This window comes from Triticum aestivum, chromosome 1B, assembly GCF_018294505.1.
Source record: "Triticum aestivum cultivar Chinese Spring chromosome 1B, IWGSC CS RefSeq v2.1, whole genome shotgun sequence".
Classification (NCBI taxonomy): domain Eukaryota; kingdom Viridiplantae; phylum Streptophyta; class Magnoliopsida; order Poales; family Poaceae; genus Triticum; species Triticum aestivum.
The window spans coordinates 2,655,885-2,674,481 of NC_057795.1; the positions used below are offsets into that span (position 1 = coordinate 2,655,885).

General features: G+C 51.4%; 2 protein-coding genes, 1 long non-coding RNA gene and 1 pseudogene across 3 annotated transcripts; 2 read left to right on the forward strand and 2 right to left on the reverse strand.

Annotated features, from left to right (window-relative positions):
* Positions 1 to 316: 316 nt before the first annotated feature.
* On the reverse strand, positions 317 to 2,234 carry LOC123083188 (tryptophan aminotransferase-related protein 2-like). The gene is made up of 4 exons (XM_044505300.1): positions 1,959 to 2,234; positions 1,553 to 1,856; positions 833 to 1,415; positions 317 to 757 (listed from the first exon to the last, which is right to left on the reverse strand). Exons 1-4 carry the CDS (start codon positions 2,171 to 2,173, stop codon positions 573 to 575), a joined length of 1,287 nt encoding a protein of 428 aa, XP_044361235.1. The 5' UTR covers positions 2,174 to 2,234; the 3' UTR covers positions 317 to 572.
* Positions 2,235 to 5,416: 3,182 nt separating this feature from the next.
* LOC123083200 (hydroxyphenylpyruvate reductase-like) lies at positions 5,417 to 6,615 on the forward strand. Its single transcript, XM_044505308.1, has one exon. The coding sequence runs from the start codon at positions 5,578 to 5,580 to the stop codon at positions 6,547 to 6,549; it is 972 nt and encodes a 323-aa protein (XP_044361243.1). The 5' UTR covers positions 5,417 to 5,577; the 3' UTR covers positions 6,550 to 6,615.
* A 302-nt stretch (positions 6,616 to 6,917) lies between these two features.
* On the reverse strand, positions 6,918 to 8,579 carry LOC123102155 (uncharacterized acetyltransferase At3g50280-like; annotated as a pseudogene).
* Positions 8,580 to 13,596: 5,017 nt separating this feature from the next.
* Positions 13,597 to 16,208, forward strand: LOC123083209 (uncharacterized). Its single transcript, XR_006439241.1, has 4 exons — positions 13,597 to 14,409; positions 14,621 to 14,847; positions 15,813 to 15,965; positions 16,051 to 16,208. It is a non-coding gene; the product is annotated as an uncharacterized lncRNA (long non-coding RNA).
* Positions 16,209 to 18,597: the final 2,389 nt, after the last annotated feature.

Below are 18,597 nucleotides of genomic sequence, written 5' to 3' on the forward strand. Positions count from 1 at the left end.
TTTCCTTTTGCCAAATGTCGTCAGAGTGTCGATGTTAGCTATAAGGAAATTTGTTACGGTCCGTTCGTCGCGGTGGTATTTGGAACCATGCTCAACGTGCACATCCGTTGTTTTTGTAGGATGGTGTAGCTAAGGAGATCGGATGCACGTGGTGGCCAAGAGGGAGGGAGCAAATTTATTTTTTTCACATTTATAGCTATGTGAATAAATATTGTGCCCGGTGCATTTGAACAAAATAGAACGCATTTGAACAAAACAGAACAGATTGACTTTGAACTGTTGCCCATAGCAACAAAATAAGACAACAAATGCACGCACACACACTTCATTGTCGCCGGTAGCAACGCACGAGCATTTTACTAGTATTCATTAATGAGTAATATTTCGGGAAGGAGCGACGATTAAATACTCAATGCAACACCATTATTATTGCGTGCAAATAACATCTCACAGTGACATTATTATTGTGCGTCTTGTATTTGAAAGGGAGTAGCAAAACTCAATCAATCAGAGACGCTGCCCCCTTGCGATGCATTATAGTTGTGGCTTGTGCATCCTCATTGATCGAGATTTCATGTTATGGAGGAGAGACGCTGTATGAGCACGTTGAACACAGCGTCCCTGTCCATCATGTTGACCCTGACGCACCTGGCGTCTCCTCCGAACTGCTCCCCGCCCCGCGCCACGATGCCGTGCCCGCGCAGGAACTCGGCGCAGTCCTCCACGCCATCCTTGTAACAGCGCAGCCACGCGAAGGCTGAGAATGCATGAGAATTCAGATCAAGTTGGAGCAATGACGGAATTATATTGGCATGTAGTGCTACTAGCGTACCGGGGTACGCTGCCACGGTTTGCTTGGTGAAGTTGCAGTAGCCCGTGATCTCATCTGGGAGGCTGAAGGTGCCCGTTGCCGCCACGGCGGCGTGCAGGGCCCGCCAGCGCTCCCCCGTCCGGCGTCGCGCAAAGTCGAAGAGGCGGAGCTGCGTGCCGTCCCCGGGGCCAGGTTCGTAGGCGTCGGAGACGACGCCGAGGATCTTTGCGGCACGGAGCTGCGAGTCCTTGGACACGCCGATGGTGCTCCCATACACGAAGTAGACCATCTTCTTGGCCACATCGCTGTCCTTGACCAGCGCCCACCCGAGCCTGGTGCCGCCGTGGCCGCTGAGCTTGGACATGGTGAAGAGCATGATGTCGTGCGCGGCGGGGCTGGTGATGGGCGTGTACTGAGGCCAGTAATACACCAGGTCGTGGATCGCCTTGCCCTTGCCGGAGTCGGAGCTTAGGACGGCCTCGCGGATGGCGCCGTCGGGGTTGTTGGGCGAGACGACCAGCTCGATGTTCTCGCCGCCGTGGTCGCCGTGGAAGGCGTTGGCGTCCCCCGCCCACCGGTAGTAGCCCGAGAGCAGGAGGTCCGTCTGCACGGGTACATCTACCACGTACGTCGTCCAAGATCACACCCAGCAGGGCATGTCAATCACCCACGACCACGACTCACGAAATAATAATCTAACTGTCTGTATTTTCTTGCTCGATCGACCTATTCTTTTCTTACCGAGTAGTAGGGCGCCGGAGAGACGACGCCGACGGGCCGGTCGGTGCTGGTGGGGGCTAGGGCGTACATGGCAGCCTGGAAGAGCTGGGTGGTGCCAGTGCCGACCACGAGGTGGTAGCCGTCGGCCATTGCGTTGCCGACGAGGCGGTGGACGCGGCGCACCTCGCGCTCCAACTCAGGCTCCAGGTACCAGCAGAGGCCCCCTGCGTTGGAGAAGTAGCTCATCCCCCACCACCCGGGGATCACCGCCGCCGCCCGCTCCCCAGCCTCCCTCCAGAACGCCTCGTACATGGTAGGGTCGCCGCTGCACAAATGACACGCAAGGCAAAGCAGACGTGTTACATCAATTCTAGTTCTGCAATACTAATAATCACCAATTGTATTGTTTTATGAAAGGAACACGCACAACTCGAGGTTGATGACAGCGTCCGGCGAGAGAGCATCCCCCTTTGCATCTGGTCTACCTCTTGTGACAGAGCTTTTGTCACAGCGTCGCCGGTTTATGTGGTACTGGCAGAGGAGAAACACGAGGTAGGCGAGGTTGGAGACCACCAACGTCCAAACCGCAACCCCACCACCGCTCGGCGCCGGCCGTCCCAACTCCTTGCCGCCGCCGTCCATTCCGCCCCGTGCAGGAAACACCTTGCTTCTCACCCCACGCGTCACCCTTCTTCTAACCTACGTAGTGTCCTGCTATTAGTAGAATTTGTAATCTACATAGTAGGCTCCTAGGTGCTATATATAGACACACACACACACAATCATACACCCATTTAGAGCAAGTATAATAAGCTCATAAACTCGTAAATCAGTTAGAGGAGTAATGTTTTTGCTCCTCGGCTGAAAAGTCGCCCCATGGCGCCTAAAGATACTCTCCCGCCCACGCGGCGCCACACTTCCCGTAGCCGACTCCCCCACGTACCACCAATGACAGCTGCTCCGGCTGGAACAACTAGGCAAGAACCTTCCGCTGCCCGCACCAAAAATAAAGTTGGAGACAAAACATGTTGCCCGGTCCACCACACTAGTAACTACCACCGGTAGCAAGGTCGGAGGGGTGGCCAATGCATCTCCGACGATGTCAGGCCGCCCTGCCACTGCTTCTGTCGGCGGCAAGTGTGCTAGCAAGCCGACGGCCGATGAGTCGGCCCTCGCCGAGGAAGCGAGGAAGAAGAAGAGAGAAACAAAGCCACTCCGGCACCTCATCCCCATCTGGCTGCTCATTGGGCGTCTCGGGCTGCCCCTACATCCAGTGCTCCGTCTTGTCGTTGTTGTTGTCATGGTGCAGAGATGAACATAGCCAAACACTTAGCGTCTTTGGAGGCATCACATGCGCTTGGGATTGAAGATCTGAATTAGTATTCGGTGTTTGATCATCATGTAGCTGAATGGGAGGACAAAGAGGAGGCCGAGACCCGGGTGGTGGCCGAGGAGGTAGAACTTGAGGAGAAGGCAGAAGAGGAGGAGGTTAAAGATCCCATGGAGACCGGGACCCAACCAAGCACGAGGCAACCAAGCATAAGGACTCACAACTACAACCAAGTTGAAGATATTGGTTTGTGCTATGCTTGGAAGAACATCTCCACGGGTGCAATGGTTGGAAGTAATCAAAGGACCGTTTGGGGGATAAATGCGGAGTACTACAACAATTCTATGGATGTGACACCAAGATGCACCCAAGGCTCTCTTGTGCATCGTTAGGGCACCATCCAAGAGCAATGCAACCGATCGTCCGTTTGCATTGTTCAAGTGAATCATTCACCACCTAACAGTGGGCCGGTCACGAAGTTTGTCCCTATCATTTGAGATCTCTTCAAACAAAGAAACCAGAAATTCGGCCACGATCCATTTACCAAAGAGATCAAGCTTCAACATATCCATTCAGGACGATGATAGGAGGATGAAGATGCCAATAAGAGTACCGTTGGCAAAAAATATTGCAAAAGAGAGAAAGAGGAGAGGAGCATTCGGTGGCACATACCAAGATCAACTTGCGGCCATGATTGAGGCCGAGAAGGTTTTGACGGCCAAGCGCAGGGATGAGAAGACATTGAGATGGAATGAGCTCAAGATGTTGGAGGACGAGAACTGTAAATCCAAGTTAGCGACCGAAGATAGGAAGTTGAAGGAGGATGAGCGTAGTCTTGCACTCGAGGAGGAAAGGCTTTAAAATGCAAATAAACCAAAGACCATGCTATCATGTTCATGAAATTAACCACAATGGATGATACCGTAAAAAAGTTTGGGGAGCTCACTCATGGCGAGATCTTGACCCAAAGGGAGGTCCCTCTTCGTAATGGTGGTGGTAGTGGTGGCCGATAGGATGGTGGCCTAGAGGATGGTGGTGGTGGTCGACGAGAGGATGGTGGTGGTGATGATGGTGATGATGGGGGTGGCCATGTGTATGGCGGTGCCACTCTCCTGCTCGCCAAGACTCCATCTTGGCCGAGCCACCACAATTCTGCTGCCACCAACATTCCGTGGGCTCGAGTCGCCGCCTCCAGACGGCGCTGCCACCTCCAAAGCTCAACAACGCCAGCTCTGTCCAGGACCGCCGTCGCACGAATCCTCCAGTCGCACAACGGCAGCCAGCCCCCGCAACTGGCCGACGCGGAATAGGCCAGATCGAGCCCCGGCGCAAAGAGCGTCGTGCCGCCACTGTCCCACGCACTCCGCCGTGACGCGACATCACCGGCCAGCAGGCCGTGCCGCCCCGCACCGCCACCGCCTGCGCGCCACCCGCCGCGCTAGGGCACCGAGATCCGCCGATGTGCCCGAAGAGGAACCCCCGCGGCCCCTGATACAGGTGAGGGCGAAGAGATCCCGCCGTCGTCAGCACCGCTCGGGCTTTGCCTGGCGGCGCCCGCTGACGGCGGCGGGGGGAGGGGAAGAGGGTGGGGGCTAGGTCTGGCGGCGGCTAGGATTCGGCACCCGGGTCGCCCGGGCAATTCATAATTGACAATCAGGTGCAATTTTTTTATTTATCACCACCAAAATGGCGTCGGCAACCACCTGGCCGGCCCAACATGCCCTCTTCTTCGAGGATGCAGATGTCTGTTGGGAATAAGCCGTGGCGGAGCACGGTATGGCTGGTGTCAAGTGCGCCAGGTCGGGTTCTTGGCAGTGCGATCGGCGTCGGTGCGTGCAGCTGGTCGGGTCTATGGGCTGGGTCACGGCGGTGGCTGTACGTATGTGAGTATGAGTGAAGTGCGTGTGTGCGCATGTGTGTATGGCCGCAGCGTGCGCGTTGGAGGGCGTTGTGTGCGGACGAAGCGTTCGGATCAAGCACCGTGCATGTAGTTAGCTAGTAAGTAGTTAGTTCGTGGGTTTGTTAGGTGGACGCAGTGTTTTAAATAGCAGGCCATGCTAAATAATGACGGACCTTCAAATCAGCAATAGCCGAGCTATAGAGAGCTATTTTGTATATAAGATCATTTAGGGCATCTTCAATAGTTGTAAGATAGTTGTTGGTAGACTTTGCCATATAGGGTTTTTGATGATGTGTCATGCAATAAATGAGGGAAGAGAAGAAAGTTGTATGTACATGAACCAACATCCCTTGCACAAGCTCCGATGTAGAATGATATCTCACATCCGAACACCTTATTTATTGCCTCACATCCTATTGGGCAAACTAGATACAATCCATTGAAGTTGTTGTATGTTAAGGTGTTGGTTGATGACATGACATATTTTACCAACAAGCTAACATACAAACTATTGAAGATGTTCTTAGCAACATCCTGCTGAAAAGGCTATAGCGGGCTACAACAAAGCTATAGCCGGCTATTTAAAGCTATGGCTGGACGCCAAGGTCGTGTGGCTCATGCGGTTAGTGGCCAGCATGGTGCAGCGGCTATGCATGCGTGCCTGAGGCTAAGGCTACTTAAAGATTTGTAAGCTGGCAGTCAAAAGGAGGTGCAAGCGCTTGTGCTCCGGGGGCATTAGTTGCCAGAAAACTATCTTCTTGTGTTCTTTCGTCCAGCTCCGAGAGAGAGAGAGCAAGTTTAGGGTCAGCTCCTACAATGACAGTGTCGCGGCGGGTGCTCGTGCTCGTCCGCCTCTCACCGGCCTCCCTCGCCGTCCTTGGTGCCCGCTTTCACCTCCTCGACCTCCACGCCTCGCCGCTACCCATGGACGCATTCCTCGCGGCCGCAGCTGCCGACAACGACGACCCACCGCGTGCTGCCCTTATCCCTGGCCATGGGAGCGTCTGCGTCGACGCGGCGTTCCTCGACGCCGTCCCGTCGCTGCGCTGCGTCCTGTTCAACAGTGCAGGGTTGGACCACGTTGACCTCCTCGAATGCGAGCGCCGCGGGGTCGGCGTGGCCAACGCCACAGGGGTCTACTCGGCCGACGTCGCTGACTACGCCGTAGGCCTCCTGATCGATGTGCTCCCGCGCGTGTCTGCGTCCGACAGGCACGTCCGGCGCGGACACTGGCCGGAGCGCGGCGGCCACGGGTTCACGCTCGGCAGGAAGCGCGTGGGCATCATCGGGCTTGGCAGCATCGGGTCGGCGATCGCCACGAGGTTGGAGGCGTTCAACTGCGCCGTCTCCTACCACTCACGCCGCCAGAAAAGCAATGTCCCCTACTGCTACTACCCGACCGCCCGCGACCTTGCTGAGTGCTCCGACGTGCTCGTCGTCACGTGCCCTTTGACCGCCGAGACCCGACACATCGTCGACAGGCGTGTGCTGGACGCCCTGGGGAGCGGCGGCGTCGTGGTTAACGTGGCGCGCGGCGCGAACGTCGACGAGGTGGAGCTCGTGAGGGCGCTCGCGGAGGGAAGGATCACCGGCGCCGGGCTTGACGTGTTCGAGCACGAGCCCGACGTTCCGCCCGAGCTGCTGGCCATGGAAAACGTGGTGCTGACACACCACCAGGCCGCCTTCACCCCGGAGTCCGTGGCAGACCTGGACCGCCTCTTCGTGGACAACCTCGAGGCCTTCTTCCGAGGCTCGCCGTTGCTTACGCCCGTCGTCGTCTACGACTGAGCGGCTGCGCGATCGATCGCGAGTAAACAAGACATGATTGTGGTTAGATCGTCGAAAATAAAATGGACGTTGATTCTTGCGCGGCGCTGTTCTTTCAGAAAGATTAACGTTACTCTTTCCAAAGCAGCAGCCAGGTAGCATGTGTGCTTGATCTCGTCCCGGTACCGTGTGGACCTCCCGACGGCGCCGAGCTCATTGGCGTGGGCATCACTCTGCGTCCGAATGCTTACTTTCTCCAGATCCAATGCAATACGCTGATCGATGTCACATGTATTATAACCGAGCTCGAGGGGCATTTTCGGGAGAAAAAATATTTTGAACTGATTAGATTCCCCTTACAAATATTTTAAAGGTATTCTTGATACGAATTTAAAAAAGCCCAGTTAGTCTCATCCGTTAGATCACCCATATAATACACATGCTCTGGTGTATTATAATGGATCATAAAATATCTCATTATTAGTCACTCCCTCGGTCGCATAATATTATGGGACGGAGGGGAAGAAAATATACCCAATTTTGATTCAAGAGACACAATATTATGCATCAGTGGTGGCTGCACCCATGAACTCCTCATCGGCGACAAGCCTAGCGAGCGCCTGTGGGGCTAGGCACACCTCCAGAGCAATGCTCCCTCCACAGCCTCGGCCCTTGTACACCGTCGCCTTGCCATCTATCTTGTTCCCCGCGCCGCTCCAAACAGTCACCGGCGCGCCCCATCCGAAGTCGTTCCCATACACGTCGAACCGCGGCGAGCTCAGGCAGGCGCATGAACCTAGGCTCTTGGGGCCAGGATGCTAGCTTGTCGCTCGCGTAGGCCGTGTCGAACGACGCCACGGCCTCGTTGAGGAGCCATGCGGCCCAGCCAAGGCCCTTGTCTAGGATATCACGGGCTGTACACTTGGCAGTGCCGTGCTCCACTGTATTGCCCGCATAGGACGCTGGTATGCCGCCAACGCGGCCAAGGCATCCCACAAGCACAGTGTACGTTGTCTCCTGGTCCGGCGCAAGTCGGCGGGCTCGACACACGGCACGCCACAGGTGCGCCAGCAGGGCCTGCAGCGAGGAGATGGTGCTAGTGATGCCGTAGCCGGACATCTCATCGTTCGCCTTCGTCTTGAGATTCTTTACACTTGCCGCCGAGAAATGGAGGAAGCATTCCTGCACAGAAGGGAACAAATGTACACGCTGGCCCACGACATCCTCCAGCTTGCCGAAGGGCAGAGGGACGGGGACGGTGAAGCTGCCTAGGAAACTTCTGTCGAACACCGGCAACGGTGTCGAGATCATAACATCGTCGTTCCCACCGGCACGGCTTAGTTCGGACCAGGTGTTGAAGAATTGCCAGAATGTCATACCGTCCGCGACGCTGTGGTTCATCGAAACGGCGATGAAGACGCTGTCGGCGAGCTCAGTGACCTGTGCGGCCAGGAGCGGGAGCGACCCCTCAATGGCGTCCGCACCCAGCAGCCCGTCGAGCGGGAAGAAGGACCACACCACCCGCGGAACCAAGAGCGAGGCGGTGATGTCGGCGACGGTGACGCTGGGAGCCACGGCGTGGATGAACTCGGCGCCCTCGCCGCCGCAGCGGAGCGAAATGGTGAGGCTCTGGCACTGAGGCGACGCTCCGTCATTGCTAGCCGGCACGACGGCGGCGTCGAGGCGCCCGGCGTATGGGTAGAAGCGGCCAAGGGCGCGCCCAAAGGAAGAAGCTAGACGCTCGACGTCGACGTGTCCTCCAGTAGTGGGAGGCTTGGGCAGGAGGACACCCTTCTGGATGTGCTCCACCGTGATAGACTTGAGATCCCACGGCGTCAGGTGGATGGTCTCTACCGGCGGCAAGGCCGTTGTTTCCGGCGTCAGCAAGCTTTGTTTTATAGGAACCTAACAAACAAGTTCATCTTTTCAAAAATGATGAAAAAATAGCGGGCATTAGTGTGGCCGACCAGGTGGACCAGGCAATACAATTCCAAACAACTATTGACATCTTCTAAGAAATTGCACCTTTAGAAAAGTACAACTCTGTACATGGTTGCGAACTTGCGAGGAAGTTTCGTTCTTCCATCCATTGATTGAGACATACTCCAAGGTGTTTGGTTAAGTAGTACTTCCTCTTTTCCGGTTTATAGGGCTTATCTCAAAATTTTAGTTTTTTTTTCCATTTTATAAGGCTCAATTTGGTTGTTTCCCATCACATGTTCAAATTCCAAGGTGCATAAATCATTGCATGCAATTATTAAGAGAAAATTGACCAATGCATGTAATTTATGCATGCATGCATTGCAATTAATGCATTGGTAAACATACCTTTTTGAGGAAAACAAGAACATTAATTGGGTGCTTTTGCAAACTACAAAAAGTATTTCACCACTCACCATCTACCTTGTTTAGTGAGATTTTTGAATTGAGCCTTATAAACTGAAAAGGAAGGAGTACTGTTTAAATAAGTGTAGCCAATTGCACAACAAGGCAGTTAATATGATCAATCGAATCGAGAACGACAACCTGCCTCAAACCATGACTAGCCTAGCGTGTACTACAATGTAAAGCATGAGCGACAAATTTAGTTGGGTGCCATGTGGTGTAACAAGCGTTATTGCTCCTCGCTAAATGTTAAAACTACATCATGACACACACTTGTGATTTCATAACATATCTATCATTGGACATATGCTAGGGTGCTGCTGGTATCTCGCAATCTAACTTTTTACAAGGCACAACGATCTCATGATCATTGTATAATTGGATGAGGGAAGACCGCCCTAACATTAGTTTATCTGTATGAACGAGTTATTTAAACATATGCATGTAGGGATAATTTCAAGAAGACCCAGAATATGACAATACCCAAGTAATTTAACATTCTGACGTGTAAGCATAATGAATGAAGATTCTGCCATACATAACCAATAATAGAACAGTGATTTCACATAACGAAAGCAACTATCATTGGAAAATCAAACCTAACACAACCGCAGGATATTTCTAAGAGAACACCATAAGGAACTGAAATGATCGTACCTAGCTGATCAAAACTTTGAATAAGCTGCGGGTGTTGGGTAATTGGGAGCAGTGCGGCCAAGTTAGGCTAACTAATCTACCATTCTTAAGAAGTTGCTCCCCACTACTCCCTATTCTCTCATCATGCACACTATCCACATCATCGATGTGCCACGTCATCCTATCGTATATGCCTAAGAAGTTGGTCTACTATCAGCCTTGCATGCATGCACATCATCTACACTCAACCATCAATCGTGTGTGCCTGCCTGCCTTCCCGTACATGGGCATCACATCGTTTGGCTGGATATGTTCCTTCAGTTTCTCATCGGGCCGCTTTCCTTTATTCTCCATAATAATAGCGTCCTTTAGTTTTTTCCCAATGGCCCATCGCACCACCTGCGGCCCATGGAAATGATTAATTTTTGCTGGAAGATCAACCGACCGTGCTCTTCTTGACTATCCGCCCCCAAATGATGAGTTTCTGATGGCAGAGTTGGGTTCACGTCCCTCGCAGATTTGGAGAGCTATCCTAGAAGGGCGAGACATCCTAAAACAGGGCATAATTCGAAGGATTGGCAATGGTCACACGACGAACATATGGGATCATAATTGGATTCCTAAGGAGGGATCACTGCGGCCAATTGTATCTCGGGTCCTAAACCCATCGCAGTTAGTGTCGGAGCTATTACATCCAGCAACGGGATCATGGAATGAGAACCGTGTTCGTGAAGTATTCCTGCCTACAGATGCCGAGGCTATCATGCGGATTCCTGTGTGCACGAGTAATGTTGATGATTTTTGGGCATGGCATCCGGAGAAGAAGGGGCGTTTTACAGTGAGCTCGACTTATAAGTTCATGATCAAAACTAAGATTACACGAGAAAGCTGGCTTGAAGGGAGGAGTGGATCCTCAAGCACCGACCGAGAAGAATGGGACTGGACCTCGCTTTGGTCACTGAAGGTGCCATCGAAGGTCAGAATCTTCATATGGCGACTTGCCCGTCACTCACTCCCAACGACGGACGTTTTAAACAGGAGGAATATGGCCACACGTGACGCCTGCCCGTTGTGTGGAGCTCCAGACTCATGGCGGCACGCCCTGGTGTCATGCACGTCGGCACGCTGTACTTGGGCGCTATCGGATCCGGCCTTGGTAGCTCACATGGCGGAGATTGAAGACCCCAGCGCCAAGAACTGGCTCTTTAGGATGCACGAAGATCTTGATCAACAGTCTTTTACCAAGATGATTGTGACGTTGTGGGTGGTTTGGTATGCCAGGAGGAAGGCGATACACGAAGGCATTTTTCAATCTCCAATGCAAACTTCCTCGTTTGTCACCTCGTACCTTAACGAGCTGCAGCAACTGGAGAAGCCTATCGAGCGACGAGTGCAGGCAGTACAGCAAGGTGGTAACAGGAGTTGGCGTGCGTCACCGCTAGGTGTTGTGAAGATTAATGTGGACGGAGCCGTGGGACGTCATAGACGTGGCGGGGCAGTGGCAGCAGTGTGCCGAGATCACACGGGAGCTTATTTGGGTTCATCAGCGGTTGTTTATCGCGAAATTACTGACCCCACAATCTTGGAAACATTCGCGTGCAGGGAAGCTCTAGCTCTTGCAGAGGATCTTCAGTCGACAAGAATGATGATTGCTTCAGATTGCAAAGGAGTGATTCAAGATATAAACGAAGGAACAAATGGTCCACATGCGGCTATAGTACATGAAATAACACTTCGGAGAGGCTTTTTCAATTCGGTTGCTTTTGTGTTTCAGCGTAGAAATCATAATTTCGAAGCTCATAGTCTCGCCAAGTTCGCTTGTAATTTAGGAGTAGATCGGCATGTTTGGTTGGGAGTTCCCCATGACCAAAGTCGTGTACCTATGAACATTGCTATCATTTAATGAAGTGGCGAGATTTCTAAAAAAAAGACTATCCGCCCCCATACGTTCATCTGTTCCCATTCTCTCGCCCCTCGCTTGATCTCCTTCACCAGAAGCTCCGACTATTTCTGCGGCTCGCCCTTTTTGGTGGTTGTCCACACCATCCATCGTTTATTGGGATCAACGCATAATCCGCGCGATGTCATCTATTTGCCGCCATTCAGGATCGAAGCTGCAGCCCACTGGCCGGCGCCAAAGGTTATTCTCAATATCACAATACTCTACCCGTGAGGATCTCTGCTGCCGCACATGGTCGTTCCTGTTAGAGTAAGCCACACAACGATGGTGATCAGCATGTGCGTGTGTTGGTCGAGTCCGGACGCCGGTGCGTGGCCGCGTCCGTGGCCGTGACGAGTGGAGTCTCCGAGCCGGCCGAGTCTCTGTGCGGCAGTTCCTGCACGTGTGGTGTGCACGGACGTGTCCGTGCACGAGTGCAGCGTGTGTGCGTTCTGTTGGCGAGATCGGGGGAGCGTGGAGTTGGTCCTAGGCGGGCTCGCACGACCCGGACATGTGCGTGCAAGTCGCGGGAGTGGGCAGAGCGGGCCGGACCAGGTGCTCAGCGTGGACTGGGGCGTGGGGTACGTGCCCTGGCGCGCCCCAGGGTATAAGAACCCCCCGTATATGTTGTAACAGGTGTGGCTCGAGTTCGTACTTGAGGAAATCGGCCGTAGTTGCGGCCGGCGGCGTCAGTGCGCCGGGAAGAGAAGCTGCGGCATGTGTCGCCGGAGCTTGGCGTTTGTCGCCAGGAAGAAGATGGAGTCCACGTCCAGCTTGGTGGTGGTCGTCGTGGCGGCCACGACGACGATGACGGGAGCTGCAACAACACCGGCGACAGCAACTTGTGTCAAGATTAGGGGGGGTGGGGGGGGGGGGATTGTTAGCACTAATGTTGTTTGTTTCGGTTAGTTGCTTGCCGCGTACGATGCGTGAGGTGAGCCGGATGGATTAGGGGCTAGCTGTTGCGATTCCGTTGGAGCTTGGAGGCATGCAGTCGCATGCAGCCGCGTCGTGCGCGCAGCCGGAGCGTGCGGATCGAGCAGCTCAGAGTGGGGCAGCGTGGTGTTAGCGCTACCAGGTCAGCCCGCCTATAAAACCTTCGTGTATGCGGTGCTTGTAAGGGCGCTGAGAGTAGCCGAGAGCCCAGCCAGCGTATGGGCTGGTGGTGCCGGCGTTCGTCGCCGGCCGGTGGTGTTGAGTAGAGTAGAGTTGTGTTTCAGTGTACTTGTATATTGCCGAGATAATGGGGTTCGTCCCCCGGCGTTCGTCGCCGTTTATGCAACTCTACTGTTCATTCTTTTCTACCCCGACCTTCTCCATTTCTATGAGTGTTTGTGCATTCATGGGTTCCAACAATTGGTATTCAGAGTCAAGTTTGAGGGGCGGCCGTGGCGCGCGGCGGCGTCCGCGGAGCGTGCAACGGACATGGAGGCTGCGGCGCGCGGAGAGCGCGGTGGCGCGAGGCACGGAGACGCGGCATGGCGGCGCACGGAGCTGCGGGTTTCGGCAGCGGCATCGAGTGGCGCTCGACGGGGCGCAGCGCGGCGGTAGCTGCATCGGCGGTGGTGCGCAACAGCGGCCGGCGAGGTGACCGTGTTGCACGGCATCTGCGGCGGCTCGTGCTGGAAGCACACGGTGGCGTCGGGCGGCAGCAACCATGGCGACGAGCTTGTCGTGTCGGGCGCGTGTATGGGTGCGCGCCGGGCGCGCTGGGCGCGTCGGGTCCATGGCGGGTCGTGCGTGTGGTATGATCGGGCTCGTCGGGCGTGCCGGGTGCGCGCGGGACATGCGGGATGTACTGGTGCGGTCGGGCTCGTCGGGCGCATCGGGTGCGCGTGGGACGTGCAGGGCGTCGACGGACGCCGGACGTGTGTCGCCGGCGGAGAAGGAGCTCGGCGTATGTTGGTGGGATCGTGAGGGAGCACGGTGCAATCGGCGTCGGCGCGCCAGGTCAGGTCCGCGGGCTGGGTCACGATGACAATGGGAGCAGCAGCGTCAACTCCGGCGAGGGCGAGGTCGTGGCTTAGGAGGAGAGTGTTAGAGTAAGCCACACACCGATGGTGATCAGCATGTGCGTGTGTTGGTCGAGTCCGGAAACCGGTGCGTGGCCGCGTCCGTGGCCGTGACGAGTGGAGTCTCCGAGCCGGCCGAGTCTCTGTGCGGCAGTTCCTGCATGTGTGGTGCGTGGGAGCTGCGTCTCCACAGGCTACAAAGCCGGTCACTTCCAGGTTGTTAGCAGCGTGCATGTAGCTAGGGATTAGCTAGGTAGTTAGTGCATGGGTTAGTGGCCGATCTGGCCGGCTGGACTGTGCGTGCCTCTGCGTATTAAAGTGGCCACGGTGCTAGTGTGTAGGTGCGCCAGAGAAGAGAGATGTAGCCTCTCGGAGTGTATGTGTGCTCGTCGTGGGGTGGTGTGTGTGCCTCGAGTTCGTGCTCGAGGGAAGTGAAAGCTGTTCGTGCGGCTGCGGCGTTCGTGCGCCGGAAAATCTTCCGTGTGTCCACTGTCTTCTTTCTTCCTCCTTCTTCTTCTTCATTGTGGCATAGTGAGAGCGAGAGGGAGGTGCAGAGAGAGAGCGAGAGGCAGGCCGCGGCAGCAACAGTTCCTACGCCAGCTTAGCAACTACTGCCTGCTGGGACGATTAATCTTTCTACTCGTGTCTTGGTATACACGATTTTCTTTCTTCGTCAGCAGTTCGTCTATCTCTCGCACTGATGGATTTTAGAGTGGCCAGGTCGATTTTGCACAATTGAACCTTTTTTCTCTGCCTTATCTTCCAGGTATATATTTATGTGCTGCTTTATGCCGATGGGGATTTCCTTATCTTAGAAAAGTGTAATGTAGGCAAATAGTTCTGGGGGATTACAAGGTCAACTGCTCAATTCATATGGATACGGTTCAGCATCTACAGTGAAATCACAAGGTTTCACTTTTGACACAGTTTTTCTGCTTGACATTTCTTAAGCCTTGGCTCCTATTATTCATCTGCTGCAACCAAAATCATTTCTGTTAGTTTTTTACACATCTGCGTGCAATAGTTGTCATAAATCACGACCTTCAAATTAAGTTTATGAGTGATATTTACTTATTTTATGAAGTGTTTAGTGTTGGATGTAACCTTGGTTGAACTGCAGGGAGGAGGGGCATCAAGGTAGGCGACATAGTTGCTGCTGAGAGACCATATAACTCCAACTCTGTGCTAAATCTGCAGTTCTGCATGGACGTTCGGGGCAAGAATGAGAACTGCCGCTATAGCCATCCCTCACTATCCTACAGCACAATTGTGGAGAATCACCTCAGTTTAATTTTTCTCACCATGCTTCACTTCCATTCAGTGTAGTGGATTCTAGCTATTTGAGAGGTAACATGTTTTCAAATGCTACCCTCATATTTTTTTCATTCTGGTGTTTCTCATAGCTGTTCGGGTAAGAGATCAATGGGAAATGACCATGTGTTTGGATAGCAAGTTCTTTGAGCACTTTTCCATACTGATCAAAATAGTAATTCAAACCAAGTACTTTCTTGACATTCCACATGTGCACACCCTGCTTACCCCACTTAATCAACACGTGTGCCATGTTTTAGTTCAGCCTTTGGCCTAGACCAAAAAAAATCTTTGTCGTTGCCAGCAGGAAAATTAGCATTTTTTTTATATGTAAGTTTCGTTATGCATTCATAGATCTTCATGTGCAATAATAAGGCATTTTCTAGCTTCTTATGCTGCTACGGTTTCCACACTTTCAGACTCGACAACCTTGCAATCTGTAGTTTTGAAATATCCTTACCATGATGAATATTAAACTTCAAACAGTCAATTATTTGTAGACTCCATTATGTGAAAACTTATCCTACCTCTATTCTATTAGCAATTTATTTTCCTGAAAATGCAGACTTGGAGAAAAACAAGAAGATTACGACAATGTTGACGTATAATTGCCGTACATATTCAGAATGTTTCTTGAATTAAGAATTTATTTGAACATCTTTGGTGAATATTCTTGCATTATTACCATTTGCTGTTTTGTAGGCCCCCTTAAAGATCAGATCTCAATAAAGGATGTATTGAATGTTGCGCTCTATCTTTCATATATAGTGTTCCCATACCCCTGCTTATAAGTTGCCCTTCTGTTTTGGAAAGCTAAAGATGTTTTTGCTTGAAATAATGCTACAAAAATCAATTTCTATTTGTAGCAGTATTCAGTTTTGCTAACAAACTGGTAACTTTTATTTTACTTGGTTTCTTTCCATTTAACTGGGTGTATATAGTGGCACTGTATATTTATCCAAGTGATTATAGTAATATGTCACTATTGGTTTCATCCGTAGAGAAACATGACATTCGGCAGATCTTTGATTCTTCGTAAATGGAAGGTGTCATACAAGTATGCTTCATGAAGAAGTACGATATAGATTTGTTTAATCAGACCTACTTCTATCAATGCAAAATTGTTACATGACCTACTGGGACAAGATATTTTGGTAAGCACGTTAACCTATGGTGATGATGTAACTGAAACATGTAGCTGCTAAAATAGTACACTAACCTTTGTTCTTTTCATTCTAGGTATCTGGATATTGGATTTCTATTTTCCTGCAAAGCTACAACCTATGGCGATGAAGGAACTAAAACATGTAGTTGCTAAAATAATGCAGTCACCTTTGTTCTTTTTTTCTAGATATATGGATATTGGATTTACAGTTTGCTGTAGAGGTATAAGCTAGCGCTTGCCTCGGTTTTTATTAGGGTGCCTGTATCTGAGATTGCGATGTTAGACAACATGAAATTAATTTCTAGGATATTGGTTTACGACAATCATCAATTAATTATAATGTTATTTAGTAGTTGTGGTTCGATCGAGCCCCCTAACTAAAATCATTGTACATCAGTGGTACAATTTGTTCGCTTTCTTCTTATATTATCAGTAGATTTTTTTGTTTGAAAAAATTATGATTTTACAATAGTTGTACTCTTTGGCCTACAGTGTCCATCATATCTTTTAATCTATTTAGCCCACTAATGTCCCGCAGCAACGCGCGGGGTGTTATCTAGTAAATACAATTTTGAACAACTCTAGGGCTCTTGCAAGAAATTGCATTTTAAAAACTACACCTCGTCTTGGTTGTGATGTGGCCTTGCTCTTTCATCCATTGGTTGAGAGATAGTGCAAAGTTTTTGCTTAGCTATTATTCCTACCCTTTTAAAAGTATAGCAATTTGCAAACTAGGGCTAACTAGATAATCTATTCTGAACAACTCTAGTGCTCTTCTGACAAATTACACTTTGAAAAGTAGAGCCCGTCTTGGTTGTGACGAGGTCTTGATTTTTCATCCATTGGTTGGGAGATAATCCAAAATGTTGCTTAGCTGGTACTCTTTAAAAAGTGCAACCAATTGTAGACTAAACGATAAGTATGATCGATGGAATCAAGAACAGTGACCTGCCACCGGCCTGACGTGCATATTACAGTATCTAAACTGTGTAAGATTAATTAAGTATGATCGATCGATTAGCTGGTCCTCGCTAGATGTCAAAGTATAGGATGCCGTGCAATATAATTTCATAACTGTCATGTAGGGTGTGACTGTTGTCTCGGGTTCCTCTAGTTTTTCTTTTTACATAGCACAATAATTGACCTCCTCTAGTTATTTAGTAATTAGGTGCTATCTTTACAAGATAAGGTTGTTATCAGGCTCATTAATCCATTGCGAAAAAAGTATTCATCTAAACATTTGCATGATGGCTAATTGAGGAACATCCAGAGTAGGACCGTATCTAGCTAATTGATCCAACATGCTAACAATTGAGCATGATGATGAACATATTTCTACTCCCCGTCTACGCGCGACACGCCCCTCTCCACCCCCGCCCCAAAGATCCCATCAGGGCGCAGCTTGGGAGGCCCTCTCCGGCGGCTCCTTGTCTAGGCTCATCGTACGTGGAACATGTACAGACGAGGGTGGAAAGGGGGCAAGGCGTGACAGTCACTAGTGTAGAATTGGGCATTTTTCCCGATTCGTAAGGGCCTTTAGTCCTGGTTCATCAACTGGCACTAAAGTGTGGGGACTAAAGCCCCACCCCCCTTTACTGCTGGTTAGTCACGACCCGGGACCAAAGGCCCACCACATGGCACGAGCCCGTGCCGGGGTTAGGGGTTCTTTAGTCCCGGTTGGTGACATCAACCGGGACTAAAAGGTTTAGGGGTTTATGGTTTATGGTTTATTTTTCCTTTTAATTTTGTGTTTTCCCTTTAATTATTTTTCATTTCAAACATGTTTTACGCTACTACAAACTGTACACGTTATGCATATATATATAAATGGAATTTCTGGTAGAACCAATCATAAATATATATCATCGAATTTCTCGTACGACCATTCACACACACAGTGCCCCGGTGTAGACCGGATGATATCTGAGTTCAGTGTTGATCCCGAATATTGTAATGTTCACCACGCCGGGCTTCAGAGCCGTTATCTCGCGCTGGGGCACAGCCTCTTGATCCATAGATCGATCTTGTCTGACCGGCTTTATTGGTCAGGTCCTGATGTAATTCATATGTATAGCCTGCAGCCGCTGTCTCATTGCCTCTTCGGCGAGGGGGTGCGGGCTGGTGTTCGGCTTGATGTGCCGTTTTGTCCCGTCCACGTGGTGGTCGGTCTGGCTGATCTGCATAATTGTATTTCGACGATATTGGCCCAACGGCTTTGTCGTCGAATTGTGGCAGTAGCTTGCGCTTGGGGTAACTTTTTACTGGTCGCTCAGGGCCGTACTCCTCGGCGGCCAGGCCCTTGGTCCACCGTTCGTTGAGCGTATCCTGCTCGGCTTTGAGCTGCTGCTGTTTCTTTTTCAGACTCCGCGCGGTGGCGATGAGCTGTCGCTTGAAGCGTTCTTATTCAAGAGGTTCCTGTGGGACGATAAAATATTCGTCACCAAGGCTAACATCCTCCTCGGAGATCGGCATATAGTTACTATCCTCCGAATCTTTATGATCAACTTGTTTCGGGCTATACTGACCCTCCACCCTCTCTTCCTGTTCGGACGTGGGCTCGATGGGGTGTTCGGGGTCTTCGGCATTATCCGGGGTCTCATTGTCTTCGGTGCCGGTATTAC

What these genes read in the sequence shown, in the direction of transcription:
- LOC123083188 (XM_044505300.1), bottom strand. Translation starts at nt 2,173, where the DNA reads ATGGACGGCGGCGGCAAGGAGTTGGGACGGCCGGCGCCGAGCGGTGGT. An exon ending in GCTGTCATCAACCTCGAGTT is followed by an intron (nt 1,857 to 1,958) that starts GTGCGTGTTCCT and finishes TCATTTGTGCAG; the next exon opens with CGGCGACCCTACCATGTACG. An exon ending in AACCGTGGCAGCGTACCCCG is followed by an intron (nt 758 to 832) that starts GTACGCTAGTAG and finishes ATGCATTCTCAG; the next exon opens with CCTTCGCGTGGCTGCGCTGT.
- LOC123083200 (XM_044505308.1), top strand. Translation starts at nt 5,578, where the DNA reads ATGACAGTGTCGCGGCGGGTGCTCGTGCTCGTCCGCCTCTCACCGGCC.